This window comes from Anser brachyrhynchus (assembly GCF_964034855.1).
Source record: "Anser brachyrhynchus genome assembly, chromosome: Z".
In the NCBI taxonomy this organism is placed as follows: Eukaryota; Metazoa; Chordata; class Aves; order Anseriformes; family Anatidae; genus Anser; species Anser brachyrhynchus.
The window spans coordinates 8933713-8949849 of record NC_137697.1 but is presented as its reverse complement, the minus strand read 5'-3'; the positions used below and the strand labels follow the sequence as shown (position 1 = coordinate 8949849).

The following is a 16137-nucleotide window of genomic DNA, read 5'->3' as shown; positions in this document are numbered from 1 at the left end:
CAACCTTTATAATTCTATGCACAATATGGGTACAGTAGGAAAACTCTCAGAATTTCCATCTAGCTCAGGTGTGCCCTCTGGAAGATTAGACACATATGTAGCATGCTCACAAATGTACCATCAATGTGATTAAATCTTTAAGTTAGAATAACCCACTAATTTTGCATATGGTTTCATACCCAACGTTGCTAAGCAGGAAAATAGCTTGTTCTGACCTCAGTAGTATATCACAGCAGAAGCTGCATCCATCTGCTGCAAATGAACCCTGAAATATGTCTCTATTAGAGTAAACAGTAATTGTACAATGAAATATCAATCCAAAACCAATGTGAACATATGAATTCTATATTATTGATTTTACAGCATGCAGATCTATTTAAACTTTACATCTATTTTTGTGTCTCAGATATATCCCCCCGTATTATTCCACTGCAACACTGTCTGGTTGCCAGAGCTGTCAGGGACCAGAACCTTTCATCTGTGTGGACAGCTGAATATGCTCTTGACTTGTTCTTTATTGGTGGACTCATTCCAGAGGCTGTGTGGTTGACACACAGACTGGGCAACTGGAAACTGTCTGTTTCAATTGGTGTTGCCTACCATCTGTATTGTCAGAATTCTAATGAATTCTCAAGGTAAATCTGAGTTTGAAATTAATACAGTATGTTTTGTTACTGAACAGTATTTGCATGAACTTAATTTTTGATACAAAGGATATGTTGTTAAAATATGTATTCTCAGATTCCTTGCAGCTGTAAGATCTAACATGTTACAATTAGCTACTTTGTGTTAGATATTCATTTAACAGTTTCATTAGATTATGTACAATTTTAATTGTTAATGAACAGTTGCTTGGTATACTTTCAGACTGAAGAACACCGAGCATCATCTGCCATTAAGCATATCACCAGTGCAGACTTTTAAGGAAAAGTTACAGTCTTTGTTAGGACAACCAGTAACTTCTGAAACATCAACTGAAGGAAATGTTAAATACAAGCAGTTTACAGGTACATAAAATTATGAATAAGTGTGGTTTTTTTTTGTGTTACTTCACTACATATTCTGTTATGCTGTCTTAAAAAGAAAAAATTATTTCATCTTCACTGTGTGCATTACTGTTAAGGCATACAAATATTTCAATTCTATAGGGGTTTCGTTTCTTATCATTCTAAAAATGGACCCTATCATCTCTTGACTCTAGTTTGAGGAAAACGTGACAGTTTCATTCATGGCTTGCACACAAAACTTTTTTTTATACACCATCTTTTGCCATCTTTGTAAGGCTATATATAAGATCCTTCTTCATATATGCTAGCCAGTACCTTATTTGGCTATATCTTAGTTTTCTTTGAACCTGAAATTAAGCTAACACCTTATTAAAACTAACTACCATGAAGCAAGTGCATATATATTAATAGTGTGGAAAGTATCATCATACTTAGATCAAAATGATGTTTTATGTTTACCATTCCTGTATGTCAAGGGAGGAGGGGGAATAAGGCATATCACATGACATTGGTGACACTCCCATAGGTCCATCAGGTCCAGCAGCTAGCAAGGATGAGGGTTTGTGTCTATGAGACACATACACAAACACACATTTACAACACTTGTCTGTGGTTTGCCACACTCATAATCACCTACAGCCATGCTTAGCACTTGTGAACAGCGCCACCAACCTCTCTTGCTGGCGTCTGCACAGATGAATGAGTCCCCAAAACCCCATCTTCATTCTGGTTTCTGGTACAGACCCACTCATTCACAGACATTGCTGTCCACCCGCATGCAGTCTATGTGTACCCTTGTAGCCAGCCTTGGACTTAGAGTCCAGCCAGAGCTAGCTGGTGTGAGGTGTGAGCTGGTGTGAGGTGTTCCTGCCTATGGAGGGGGTTGGGAATTAGATGACCTTTAAGGTCCTTTCCAACCCAAGCCATTGTTTGTGTGATCCCTACAGTAGCCATCTCCTCCTTTGGTATTACCAGTAGAGAGACACACGTGTGCTGGCATACATACAGCCTCTGTAGCAGTTGGTCAGGACTTTCTTGGTTCCTCCAGTATCCAAATACCCTTTTCTTGCCCTTACTGACACAGTCATCCAACTCTCCCAGTTGACACACAGATCCAATGCTCTCTCCAGCAGTTGGCCAGGACTTCACTGGTCCCTCTAGTAACTGCCAGCTGTGCCATGGTCCTGTGGCTGCTAGCACTTGTTTTGACATACTTCCATCTCTGGAGGTGCTGGCATCACAGATGCAGGCTGTTTGACCTGCAGTCCTACCCCATTTGCTGGCACTTGAACTCCCGTACACTGACACACAGAATAGTGCCCTTCACACAGGAAAATATGTATGCGTTGACAGGGTCCAACAGGGGTGAGGCTGGCATAACTCCATGCCATGCCTTCATTTCCTTTTATAAAGGTCCTATAATGAGCCCTGTGAAGCCTCAAGACGTTCTTCCCCTGCATCCTGCAGTGTGGCATGTCCCTCTTGACAGTGAACTCTCTCAGTCCAAAGGGTACTTAAGAGAGCTACTCCCATTTACTCATCTTGATGGGTTTCACACCTGAACACCGGTGCTGATTGTTCTCCTGGGACAATCACAGGAAGAGCACAGATAATTTTTCCATTTCCCAGTGTGTGTAGCTTTTTATTAATTTTTAATATTTTTTTTATTCCTGTGATGGTTCTTTGAGTAGACTGATCTCAGTATTATTCAGGTTCCCTCACCTACTGTCGTCTCTCTGCTCCTTTGTACAAATGCACATGAGCTTTTTATCACATAACCTAACTTAATGCTTTACTGCTAAAATTCTTCCATTTAGCTAGATCAACCTGTCTGTGTTACGTTTTATAGAAAGTTTATTGGAGCAGTCTCTATTCTTTACTCTTTTTATATTTGTATTTTTGGAAACCACATTTCAGATTGCTGTCAGCAGATGGATGTTAATTAATCTTTACGTGAGTGCTATCCTAAACACTGTGCAGATTCTTCTTTTATACTCATTCCCAAGAATTTTGTCTTAAAGACACATACACGTGTATATAGTGATCCGTAAGCGTGATAGGTGGCGGAGAGATTTGGCAGCATATATTTCAGGACAAGCAGGAGGAATAGAAATGGAAGTAGAGCAGTATAGTATTATGCAAATTTCAGGGACCAGTTAATGATGTATGTTGAAGTTCCTGCTACTTTCAGAAGATGTGAAGAAAATGGAGTAATATGTAAAATACAGCAAGCAAATATATTTCCTTGTCCTTGAATGTTATGCTCACAGATAAGAGAATTGTTATGGTCATTATTAATAAGATGGGCAATTTATGCCTGCTTGATGAGAATGATTTGCCAGAAGTTTATCCCAAGCAAATGCATGGCTGAAAATTTCTGATCTCTAGAAAGGCAGTAGCTTCCCCCTTAATGTGGAAAAACTAGAATTAGCAATTGAGTCCTATTTTCAAATGCAGAAAATCTTATCTTATGCAAGTAGTTGAGATGTATGCATTGTATCAGGTAAATGAGAATCCTGAGAACAGAGCTACTTGATTTCAGAATGAAGGCCTTGTGTTGAGTCAATTAATTTACTGATTTCTGTGTTTAATATTTTATAGATCCCATTGAAGAGGAAGATGTGAATGTTCTTTGTAGTTCAGTACAGGACCTACTGAAAGCTGCTGTTATGGCAGATGCTGATATTCTCTCAGAGATGTTTAAGCTTTTGATGGATTCTGCCAAGGATCTTAGCAGAAAATTATATGGTTTAGTTCCAGATGGGCTTTATCTTCCAGCACCACCATTATACTGTCCTCAGCCAGCTTCTCTCAGTGAAGTAAGTGTGCCCAATAGAAGTTTTTTTGGTCCCTGTTTGGATGTATTTATAAAATAATTATAGTATTAATGTATTTATAAACTAATCATGATCTGTATTTTGATTCCTCTCAGCTTGTCATTCTGTCTAATGTTTTTCCATGTCCATTCATTCCTTTGAGTATCTACATGGTGATAAGAAAGTATGTGTGCCTCTCTGTGTTTTTTTCCATAAAGAAGTTGTGCTTTAAAGAGAAAGAGGAGATATTCTTTTAGGAACAGAAAGGATGTTTTCTTATTTTCCTTTCTGATACATGTTCTTTCTAATTTGTTTGTTTTTGGCTTGGATTTTTTTATTTTTCAGGAAGACTGCAATGACATTATTTTAAAAACTGAGAGAGAAAGTCGTGAGAATGTATCAGGAGTTCTTCAGCGAATTATCTTGCTCTTCCAAGCTGCTCATTGTTCCTGCCCTGCAGCACAGTGGTATATTTCACAACTGAAATGGGCAAGAAAAATTATGCAAAAAGTAAGCATTTAACTTGTAGGGTTTTCCTCTGTAGCTTAATTATCAGTAGTAAATATTACTGACAGGCTTGAAATTGCATTGTGGGAGCATTCAGTCTCGTCTGGACTTTGCTGAGTCAAGTTTTTAACATATCTTCTCATAATTTTACATTCTTGTGTTTAATTGTTTCAGAAAACTAGAATGTAAACTTCCAAGGTATCAACTTCATAGAGTTGGCTCCTTTCTGTACCTACTTGATAAAGAACAAGCACCTTTTTTTCTGTATTGGAAAGAAACAAGCTAATTTTAATTGGAAATTGCAGCTGCTAAGTGAAAGCAAATTCCAGATCACACTAGGGTTGAATATGTACCAGAGAACACAATGCTCCCTTCAGGTAAAGTGTTGGTCTTAGTACACAGGGCTTATAAGATCTTGTTTAATATTTTGTTTGCACAGAACCAAACTCATAATATATTGACAAAGATGTCCCAGTATTGACCCCTGAGGAACATCACTCATCGTTAGTCTCCACTTGGATATTGAGCCGTTGACTGCAGCCCTTTGAGTGCAGTCATCCAGGCACAGTTGTGAAATGCTTTGCGCAAGTTCAGGTGGATGGTGTCAGTTGCTCTTCCCCTATCCACCGATGCTGTAACCCCTTTGTAGAAGGCCACTAGATTTGTCAGGCACAGTCTGTCCTCACTGAAGCCCTGTTGGCTGTCACCAGCCACCTCCTTATTTTCCATGTGCCTTAGCAGAGTTTCCAGGAGGTTCCATGGAGGTTCCATTGTAACAAGGACCTCGCGCGGATCGGTTGCCGCGAGGGCTCCTGGCAGGTAGACGGATGGAGTCAACCCCTAAATCCCCCCCCAGAAAGGTGGGTCAGAGCCGCACCCCGGCCCCCCCACCCAGAGCAGGCAGGAGCTGTTGACGTGCTGAGGGCAGAGCCAGGGGTGACAGCAGCCAACCCCCTGGTGCTATAAAAGCAGTCCCTAGGGAGCCCTGCGAACAGGATGCGCAAACAGGACTGGCTTGGCAGTTAGCGCAGGCAGTTCACGTGGGGCAGTTCAGGCAGGGCAGGGAGGAGTGTGAGAAGGATCCTTTCCTCCCATTCCCACCTCCTCGCCGCGCCTCGCTGCACCTCGCCTCCCCTCCCCTCGCCTCCCCTCCTCTCCCAGAATTCTGCCTCTTAGAACCTAGAATTCACCATGGTGGACACCTGTCGCAGCGGCCGGTCCAAGGCAGCAACCCAAACTGAGGAGATACGGCCTCTCTGAGCTCATGTGGGCGCTCAGGTGAATCCCCTGAGGGGTGAAGTGGCAGTCCAGACTGGAGACTGCGGGGAGCTCTGGAATCTGGAGGCCCCCCTGGGTCCTGAGGGAAGAGAGGGCTGTCATAGGTGCAGGTGTGCCCTGTTCAAGGAACTCCTAGAGCAGGTGGCTGGGCTGCAGCAAGAAATCGGCAGCCTGAGGGGCTCCTGGGAGTCTCTGAGGGAAACAGATAGGAGGTGGCAACCTGCCCCTGCTGATGCCCAGCAGCCCCCTCCTAAGTCACGCATGGGGTAGGGACTGCCCAGCTGCTCACCTGCAGGGCAGAGGGCTTGACCACCTGCAAGAGGAAAAGGGCTGGACCCGCGTCTCAGCTTGAAGCAGAAGGAGGCGTCTGCCCCCGACATCCGCGGTGCCACCAACACCCACAGTGTCCCTGGGTAATAGATTTGAGGCTCTCGGGCAGGAAAAGGAAAAGGTTGAGGGTCTGGACAGTAGTTGGAACCCGGGAAGCAACCCCGATTGGTACATCCCTAAGAGTAGGAAATCAGGGAAGGGGGGCAGGAAACCTGCATGGATGAGCAAGGAGCTCATTGACAGGATCAAAAGGAAGAGGAAAGTCTATGAAATGTGGAAAAAGGGCCTGTCCTCTTGGGAGGAGTATAGAAGTGTTGTCAGGGCCTGCAGTGACACGATGAGGAAGGCTAAAGCCCATCTAGAGATGAGGCTTGCAAAAGAGATAAAGGATAATAAGAAGGGTCTTTTTAAGTATGTAAACAGTAAAAGGAAGTCTAGGGATAATGTGGGTCCCTTGCTGAATGAGGGGGATGTCCTGGTAACGGGAGACGCCGAGAAGGCAGAGATACTGATTGCTTTCTTTGCTTCAGCCTTTGCTTCAAGGACTACCCCCCAGGACTCCTGGACCCTGGAGGGAGGAGAAAGGGTCTGGGAAATGGAGAGTTCCCCCCTGTTTGACAAGGGAGTGGTTCGGGAGCATCTGAGTGGGATCAATGCACACAAATCCATGGGCCCCGACGGGATGCATTCACGTGTGCTCCCTTAGGAGCTAGCAGAGCTGATCGCCGAACCGCTCTCTATCATCTTTGAAAGGTCCTGGAGAACAGGAGAGGTGCCTGAAGACTGGAGGATAGCCAGTGTCACTCCGGATTTCAAGAAGGGCAAGGAAGAGGATCCGGGAAACTACAGGCCAGTCAGTCTCACCACTGTCCCTGGAAAGGTGTTGGAACAGCTTGTTCTGGATGCCATCTGCAAGCAATTGGAAGAGAAGAAGGTTATGAGGAGTAGTCAGCATGGATTCACCAAGGAGACGTTGTGCTCGACCAACCTCATTGCCTTCTATGATGGCATCACCAGCTGGGTAGATGAGGGGAGAGCAGTGGATGTCATCTACCTTGATTTTAGCAAGGCTTTTGATACTGTCTCACATGACATCCTGATAGCAAAGCTGCGAAAGTGTGGGATAGAAGAGTGGACAGTAAGGTGGGTTGAGAACTGGCTGACTGGCCGAGCTCAGAGGGTGATGATCGGCAGCGCAGAGTCCAGCTGGAGACCTGTGACTAGCGGTGTTCCCCAGGGGTTGGTGCTGGGTCCGGTCCTGTTCAACATCTTCATCTACGACCTTGACAAGGGAATAGTGTCTGCTCTCAGCAAGTACGCCGATGACGCAAAGCTGGGAGGAGTGGCTGACACTCCAGAAGGCTGTGCTGCCATTCAGCGAGACCTGGACAGGCTGGAGAGATGGGCAGGAAGAAACGAAATGAGGTTTAACAAGAGCAAGTGTAGAGTCCTGCACCTGGCAAGGAACAACCGGACATATCAGTACAGGCTGGGGGATGACCTGCTGGAGAGGAGCTCTGCGGAGAAGGACCTGGGGGTCCTGGTGGACGACAGGTTGGCCATGAGCCAGCAGTGTGCCCTGGTGGCCAAGAAGGCCAATGGGATCGTGGCGTGCATTAAAAGGAGCGTGGCCAGCAGGTCAAGGGAGGTGGTCCTCCCCCTCTACTCTGCCCTGGTCAGACCTCGCCTGGAGTACTGTGTCCAGTTGTGGGCTCCCCGGTACAAGAAAGACAGGGTTCTCCTGGAAAGAGTCCAGCGGAGGGCCACAAAGATGATACAGGGCCTGGAGCATCTTCCCTATGAGGAAAGGCTGAGAGACCTGGGTCTGTTCAGCCTGGAGAAAAGAAGACTGAGAGGGGATCTCATCAATGTGTGTAAATACCTGAGGTGTGGGAGATGGAGGGATTTGTCCAACCTCTTTTCAGTGGTTTGTGGGGACAGGACAAGGGGCAATGGCCACAAAATGGAGCACAGGAAGTTCCGCACCAACATGCGAAAGAACTTCTTCACAGTGAGGGTGACGGAGCACTGGAAGAGACTGCCCAGGGAGGTTGTGGAGTCTCCTTTTCTGCAGATATTCAAGGCCTGTCTGGACGCCTACCTGGGCAGCCTGCTCTAGGGAACCTGCTTTGGCAGGGGGGTTGGACCCGATGATCTCTTGAGGTCCCTTCCAACCCCTACAATTCTCTGATTCTGTGATTTCGTGATCTGCTCCATGATCTTGCCTTGCACAGAGGTGAGACTGACTTGCCTGTAGTTCCCCATGTCGTCTTTTTTGCCATTTTAAAAAAGGGGACTATGTTTCCCCTATTCCTGTCAGAGGGAACTTCACTGGATGGCCTCAAATGGATTTCTCAGATATGATGGATAGTTACTCAGCAACTTCATCTGCCTGTTCCTTCTGGACCTGCAAGTGCATCTCATCAGGTCCCATGGAGAAGTGTATCTTCAGGTTCCTTAGGTGGCCTCAAACTTGATCTTCTTCTATAGTGGGTGGTTTTTCATTCTCCCAGTCCTCACCTTTGTCTTCTGTGACTTTGGCAGGGTGGCTAGAGCACTTGCTGATGAAGAATGAGGCAAAGGATTCATTGAATACCTCAGCCTTACCCATATCTTGGGTAACCAGGTCTCCCATTTCCTTCTGGAGAGGACCCACATTTTTCCTAGTCTTCCTTTTATCACTGACATACCTATAGAAGCTTTCTTTCCTCAACCCCTCTGCACCTGCATCTGGCAGAGAAACAGATCAGGAAATTGTCTTTTGAATAAATACTGCCACCTTATAGTTCATTGCATGATTACACAGAGGTTTAATGCTTAATGCACAGGGAAGTGGCCAGAAGTAGCAGCTGAAACAGGAGTTATACATTGTTGCTCCTGTATTTATTTCATCATACTCATGAATTACCATGCAAACAAAAACGTTTTATTTGTCATAGCTCATATGGAACATGTTCTTTTAAATGAATTTTCAGAATACTGATTTGAAGAAAATGGAAAGCGGGCTTAAGGAAATTTTACTGATCTTGACAGTATTCTGCTAATAACTGAGAGGCTAGCACATCTAGCAATGGTGTATAAAAAATTTTAACTGATTTTTATTTCCATTTTGATAAGCAAGAAAAATTGTTGATACATATATACATTTCCTAATCATATCTAAATAATTAAGACCATTGTTTATTTACTTATTTTTTCTATCTATAGATTCGAATGAAAGAATCTCTTCCTTCAATGAATCCGTTCCCAGAGACTTTGCTTCATTACTGCAATTTCCGTACTGTTTTCTATAGCTCTGCATCTTCTAGAGACCATCAACTTGATGATATTTCCTGTAAAATTTTAGGTCTGTATGCAATAATATAGAGTAATTTAGAGCTGAAAAAAGAGCACAAGAGATTATCCACAGGTGTAAAAAAACTCTAATCAGCATGATTTAAACTGCAGTGTATGCAGGAACACTTTTTTTTCCTAGCTTTTAATTATGTTAGTTATCAAATCTCTTAATTCAAAAGTTCCTGTGCTAGAATGTGTTACAGATGTGTGTTATAGGGGCACTACTGAAAACTGAAAAGAATGAATGACATTTTTCTTGGATTACTGTTAAAATAAATAATTAATTTCTTCTAGCTGAAATCTCAAGCTGTTCATTTATTTAGCCAGTCTCATCACATTGCATGTTTATCTCATAGGTTGGTTCAGAGAGCTATGTGCACTGTGTTGGATGTTACATGTTCGTGAAAAATTATCTGAAAGCTGTAGGCGGTACCAAACTGCAAGGGAAAATACAAACATGCATAAGGTAATTATATTACTAATATAATAAAGAGACATTTTAATTGTATAAAGCTGTAAGAAGAATACTAAAGATCTGATGCATGTTTCTCTGAGGACTCTTTATTTGCATAGTAGGACAAAATGATAAAATGTGCAGTAAGGACTTGATGCTACAGAGTAGTGCTGTTGTTTGTAAACTGCAGCTTCCTAAAAGTATTTCTGATGGGCTTTGATTCTGATCGATGTTTATTTAATGTACTATTTTTCTTTGCATGCAGCATGTTTTATGATGAAGGTTGGGCCTTGGTTTTCAAAAGAATAATGAAAAATATTTAAATTTTCATATGTTTTCTCTGTTACACCCTGATTAATTTATGTAAAAGGTTAAAGAAGAAAAAGAAACTGCTGGCATTATAACATTTGTCTTATATACCATAACAATACAGATGTAGATTTTTGTTGTATCTAGTTTAGTAACTAAGCTGTAAGGCTTTTGACACCGTTTCCCACAACATTCTCCTCAAGAAACTGGCTGCTCATGGCTTGGACTGGCGTACGCTTCGTTGGGTTAGAAACTGCCTGGGTAGCCGGGCCCAGAGAGTTGTGGTGAATGGAGTTAAATCCAGTTGGAGGCCAGTCACTAGTGGCGTCCCCCAGGGCTCAGTACTGGGGCCAGTCCTCTTCAGTATCTTTATCGATGATCTGGATGAGGGGATCGAGTGCACCCTCAGTAAGTTTGCAGATGACACCAAGTTAGGTATGTGTGTCGATCTGCTCGAGGGCAGGAAGGCTCTGCAGGAGGATCTGGATAGGCTGGAGCGCTGGGCTGAGGCCAACTGTATGAAGTTCAACAAGGCCAAGTGCCAGGTCCTGCACCTGGGGCGCAACAACCCCAAGCAGAGCTACAGGCTGGGAGAGGAGTGGTTAGAAAGCTGCCTGGCAGAGAAGGACCCGGGAGTATTGGTTGATAGTCGGCTGAATATGAGCCAGCAGTGTGCTTAGGTGGCCAAGAAGGCCAACAGCATCCTGGCTTGCATAAGAAGTAGTGTGGCCAGCAGGTCTAAGGAGGTGATTGTCCCCCTGTACTCAGCTCTGGTGGGGCCGCACCTTGAGTACTGTGTTCAGTTTTGGGCCCTTTGCTACAAGAAGGACATGGAGGTGCTCGAGCGAGTCCAGAGAAGGGCAACGAAGCTGGTGAGGGGTCTGGAGAACAAGTCTTACGAGGAGCGGCTGAGGGAGCTGGGGTTGTTTAGCCTCGAGAAGAGGAGGCTCAGGGGAGACCTTATCGCTCTCTATAGGTACCTTAAAGGAGGCTGTAGTGAGGTGGGGGTTGGTCTGTTCTCCCACGTGCCTGGTGACAGGACGAGGGGGAATGGGCTAACGTTGCGCCAGGGGAGGTTTAGGTTGGATATTAGGAAGAACGTCTTTACTGAAAGGGTTGTTAGGCATTGGAGTAGGCTGCCCAGGGAAGTGGTTGAGTCACCATCCCTGGAGGTCTTTAAAAGGCGTTTAGATGTTGAGCTTAGTGTTATGGTTTAGTGGAGGCCTTGTTAGTGTTAGGTCAGAGGTTGGACTAGGTGATCTTGGAGGTCTCTTCCAACCTAGATGATTCTGTGATTCTGTCCTCAGCAAAGTTTGCTTTCTTTTTAAAATGAGTCCAAAATTCTCTTCACTAGAAAAATCAAGCTTCAAATAAACAGGATGGCTCTTTTGATCTTTCTATGTGTTTTGCAGCAGTGACAAGTGACATAGAAACCACTGATAGATTCAACATACCCCTCCCCCTTCCCTTCCTTTCCCCATTACAACTGTGATCTGCCTCCTACCGTTGTATATTTCTCACTCTGAAAGCTGTTAGCTGTTTTTATTTCATGTTAGCTGGGAAAGAATCATTGTAGTTTGCAATGTTTGAATAGCTTAGCTGAAATATATTGTTCGTGTCAATTAATGTTGATATAGCAAGTGTTTTTTAGGATCTAAAGAAGAATGAATATGGTACCTCCACAGTTGATCATTGTCTGAATGCCGCAGAATGGGCTTGCCGAATGCTTCCCTTCTGCAGGTTCATGAATGTTGAAGAAATAGTTCAAGATGTCATTTTGAGCCTACTTGGAGAACTGCCACCAGTCAAAAAGGTAGAAGAAATTAAAAATAGAACAAAAGCAATAGAGTATAACGAATGTTTTTTTCTTGTAATGGCTACTAGTTAGACTTTTTGCTGATGTAACTTCTGTTTGAAATTACACCTCACTTGTCTGTTAGCTACTGAAGAAGAAACTATATTTTGCAGGTGGCAGAAATTTTTGTAAAAGCATTTCCTAATCCTGAAGATATAAGGGTTCCACTAAGAGATAAATATCATGGTCTCCAACAGCGACTCAGACACTGTACTGTTAAAGGTAATGTGTATCCTTCAGGAAATATTAAATGAGCATTCTTTTTTACCCTGCTTAGTTAATAAGTTGTGACAATCCCTTCTTTCATACCCCCCGCAAAACAGTTACTATAGTTTTTAGTTAGACAACTTTAAGAGGGTTTTGTGGCAAAGTCTGTATTTTATTTTTGATGTGTCTATACCAATAACAGGATATCATGTCTTCCAAGTTGAGGGTTTTCTTTATAATATTTGCTGTCTGGATTTCTAAATGGCTATAATTATGGATGATATAAGGGTTGTTCTTATCACAACTTGAGACAATAAGTCAAAACTGAGTAGTTTGCATTTAAAATTTCTTGGTTTTCTTTCTTTGGGCAGGTCCTGAAAGTGAAGAAATGATGTCTGTTGTTATACAGGCTGCAGAAAAATCTAGAATGAAGGCTTTGAGACGTGTAATAAGGAATATAGGCCCCATAGAAGTTAATATTTGGGAGCCAACAGAAGAGGGAGCTAATGAGGAGGTGGAACACTGTTACGACCAATTCTCATTAGGCACTAGTCTAAGCAGAAGCACACTTACTGATCTTGGCAGTCCTCAGTTATACAGTGATGCTGAAACAGCAGATACACTTTCTGATGCTTTGGTTACTGAAGAAATGAGAACTCAAACACCTCCACCTCAAAGGTATGGAAAAAAAGGCAGCAGAAACCTTTCCATTAAGAAAGAAAATTAGTTGTCTTATTGGGAAAACAGTATTTTCACTAAATATGATAATTGTCACCTTGAATAATATATCAAATGAGAAATTACAAATGTATCAAATCTTATAACTGTCAATGTTATGTCAGGTACTAAGTAACTAATACTGTTATCGAAATGTCAGTTATTATTAGCCATGACCAGATTCAGATATGATACTTCTGAGTTACTGTCTCTGTAAGAACTATGGATTTAACCTCTGATGATTAATTTGCCACCTTAAAATTGCATTAATATAAGATTTTTTTTTGTTAGCTATGCATTTTTAACAACAGAGGAAGAAGAGGAAGTAATGTTGCATTTACTTATTTTTCCATTTAAATCTTCTTTGCATTGATTTTGATGTTAATTCTGTTTGTTTCTCATCTAACAGGGATAATGAACATCAGGGACAAGGAGAAATAGGGAGCAAAAATACTACCTGCAAGACAAAAGCTCTTAATTGGAAAACAAAACATAAGGAAAAAGTACATGGAAAGGGCACACATAATCAGTGTAATTTACCTATAGTTGGTGCATGGGAGTTTGAACGTGATGATGATGAATATGTTATTTTCTTAGAGCTTTTTTTGAGTTATATTCTTGAGAGAGACCTTATAAAGTATAGTGACCTTGGAATTCCATTTCTTACTAGCTTTTCTGGACTTCTTCGAGAGCATGAATTAAACTCTCTCTTTTTTGATGTTCATACAACATTAAAACGTCGACAAGTCAAAACCAGAAGCCGAAGTGTGTTTAGAGCAGGTTCTTGCTATACTGTCACCCTGGCATCTTGCAATCCTAGAACAGCTTCTGTCCATAATATAAACAAAAATGTTTTGAAAAATCCAACCATTGTACAGTCCATTGCACAGACAAGAGAACCCTGTGTGCATAACCTAATCAAAGGGCTTAAAGAAGGATTATTTGGTTTAAAACACAAATCAATTTACAGAGCTCAGGGTGACAATCAAGGAGTAACTGTTGCATCAGCAAGCCAGACCATCCCTAAGCATACTTTCTCTAGTTTACAAACTTCAGCAACTTCTAAATACATTTACAAAACTACTGATGTACTTGATACTGTACCAGGAGAAGACCTAGCTATAGAATTGTTGGGTAAATTTAACAATATTGCAAAACTGCTTGAGTGGTTGATCAGATGGTCTGATAAGAAGCTGCCCTGTGGTTCCAATAAACAAGATTCCACAGAGGAGAGTTTCCCAATGATACATGTGAAAACATCAGCAGCTGCTGTCCTTTCTTCTTTATGGCTGATCCAACAGTTGTATGGAGATGGATCACAAGCAAGGAGTACAACATATAAGGTAAGACAGGAAATGGAATAACTGTCAAAGTAATGTGTAAATCATCACAAACAAAATCTTACACTTCTTTTGTGTCATCGTTTGATTTTCAGTAAAACATAGAATGCTGATCAATAGCCTTTCCTTTAGGACTTGCTACAGAAAGAGAATTCCAGGAATTCTTTAGAAAGACTCCGGTTGGAAATGAAAGTCCTCTTTGGAAGTCCTGTTTAAAATCAGTTATCTAGTTATCACAGTATTTGAGCAAATGTTTAAAAGTTAAATCACTATGTCTAGTTTTCGACATTATCTTTAAAGAAAGCCAGAATTGGAGATAGAGTATTAGAAAAACAAAATAAATAATAGAGTTTCTAAGAGAAAATGTGAATGTGGATTTATTTGTCTTCAGAGGACAGTACAGATGCAGTTTGACTGAAGCTAGCTGTGGATTGGTGAATAGTGAATTTTGAATTTCCAACTAGCACTGTTATATAGAGTTAGAGAATGTGCATTAATACATAATTGATTTGCCAGAAGAACCAGATACAATGTTGCTTTATTTCATACTGGATCATTTATCTTCTTTAATTAAAGCTACATGAAGGTGGGGAGAGGGCTGTGAAGTTTTTTTCAGAAGGCTCTTCTCACGCATTGAAAGACATTTTGCCTTGTGTTTGGTTTCTGTTTTCTGTTTTCTTACAAGTACCACGTGTATTTTACTTACATCTTACTACCAAAATTTTGTGTGTGCTTCTATCTATGCGTGATTATACTGCCTTACAGTGATAAGAATTTAAAGTAGGTTAGTATTACTGGTGCTAAAGGCCAAATATTGTATATCTTTATATAGTGTATATTTAATTGTCCCATAGCATCAGTAACAAAGGAATCATGAAACATATGTTATTTTATGATTCCTTTAGATAGTTCAGAGGACAATTGCTTTACTTAATGCAAAAAGGGGCAAAACTTGGGTTCTACAGGTAGCTGTAAATCAAGAATTTCTTAGCTATGTGATGGTGAAAACAACATGATGTTAAGCAGAAATATACTATATGACATACATTTTTGTTTGTTTGTTTAAAGTATCAAGTATCTTTCTTTTCTAAAACTAGTGAATTTTTATTATTATCGATAGAGTCCAACTAATCAATGTCTGGAAGAATTTGCATCTCTATCAGAAGCCCAGCCTAGTACAGAGAAGGAAAGTAGTGTGGATGAAGGCTCTTCTGTACTGGCCGATCCTCCACTTGATGTCCAGAATGTACAAGCCTATGATGACCTTTGTGAAACCAGTTTGGGGTAATTTTATTTTTAACCTAAGAAATCTAGTTGGATGTAATTCCCCAGCTAATCAACATATCAATATGAAAAGTTGTACTGTTATTACATGTTATATGTTTTTTAAATTTTGAGCGTAAACTCAAACTTACATGAATATCATTTAACAGCTGCAGGTAGTCTATTATATTGCTAGAAGTTATTCCTAGAGTATTATCATTAATTATTATATATATTCCATGTGTGCATAAGTTACTAATTCAACTGGAAACTTTAAGGAGTTGTCTTCTATACTGTGATATGTTATCAATTTTGTAAAAGAGAATCCAAATTTTTATGCTTCATAATATCACGTGTTTGTGTCAGTTCTCAAAAAAATGACCAAATTTGTAATGCAAAATATTCATGAGATCTTAAAGATTTTGGTGATTCTATTCTGTGTTCCTCTTACTTTTCATAATCATCAGAAAAAATCTTAAGTTTTCTCTTTAAACACTACTAGCATTACCAGTACTGTCTTTAATTTGTCACATAGCTGTTATAAGATTTCACTTTTTATAGGACTTCTGTAATGAAGATTACATTATGAATGTAACTTTACTCTTGAGATACAGAAAAATAACCTCCGCGTCTGGACATACTTCTACATAGCAAATGAAGTGGCTCTTGAATATGGATTGAATTGTTTATACACTTAGTGATGTAGAAATGGGATCTA

General features: G+C 41.3%; 1 protein-coding gene across 5 annotated transcripts in view; it reads left to right on the top strand.

Moving 5' to 3' along the window:
• CPLANE1 (ciliogenesis and planar polarity effector complex subunit 1) overlaps window positions 1-16137 on the top strand; it is a 63881-nt gene that overhangs the window by 18283 nt on the left and 29461 nt on the right. For 4 of the 5 annotated variants that reach the window (XM_080572854.1, XM_080572855.1, XM_080572856.1 and 1 more), the window contains exons 17-27: window positions 407-635; window positions 868-1007; window positions 3609-3826; window positions 4169-4333; window positions 9146-9284; window positions 9631-9740; window positions 11689-11850; window positions 12006-12114; window positions 12471-12777; window positions 13226-14159; window positions 15277-15440. In XM_080572854.1, coding sequence (XP_080428980.1) covers window positions 407-635; window positions 868-1007; window positions 3609-3826; window positions 4169-4333; window positions 9146-9284; window positions 9631-9740; window positions 11689-11850; window positions 12006-12114; window positions 12471-12777; window positions 13226-14159; window positions 15277-15440 — 2677 coding nt within the window. The remainder of the gene's footprint in view (window positions 1-406; window positions 636-867; window positions 1008-3608; window positions 3827-4168; window positions 4334-9145; window positions 9285-9630; window positions 9741-11688; window positions 11851-12005; window positions 12115-12470; window positions 12778-13225; window positions 14160-15276; window positions 15441-16137) is intronic. The other variant, XM_080572857.1, reaches the window with a different exon arrangement.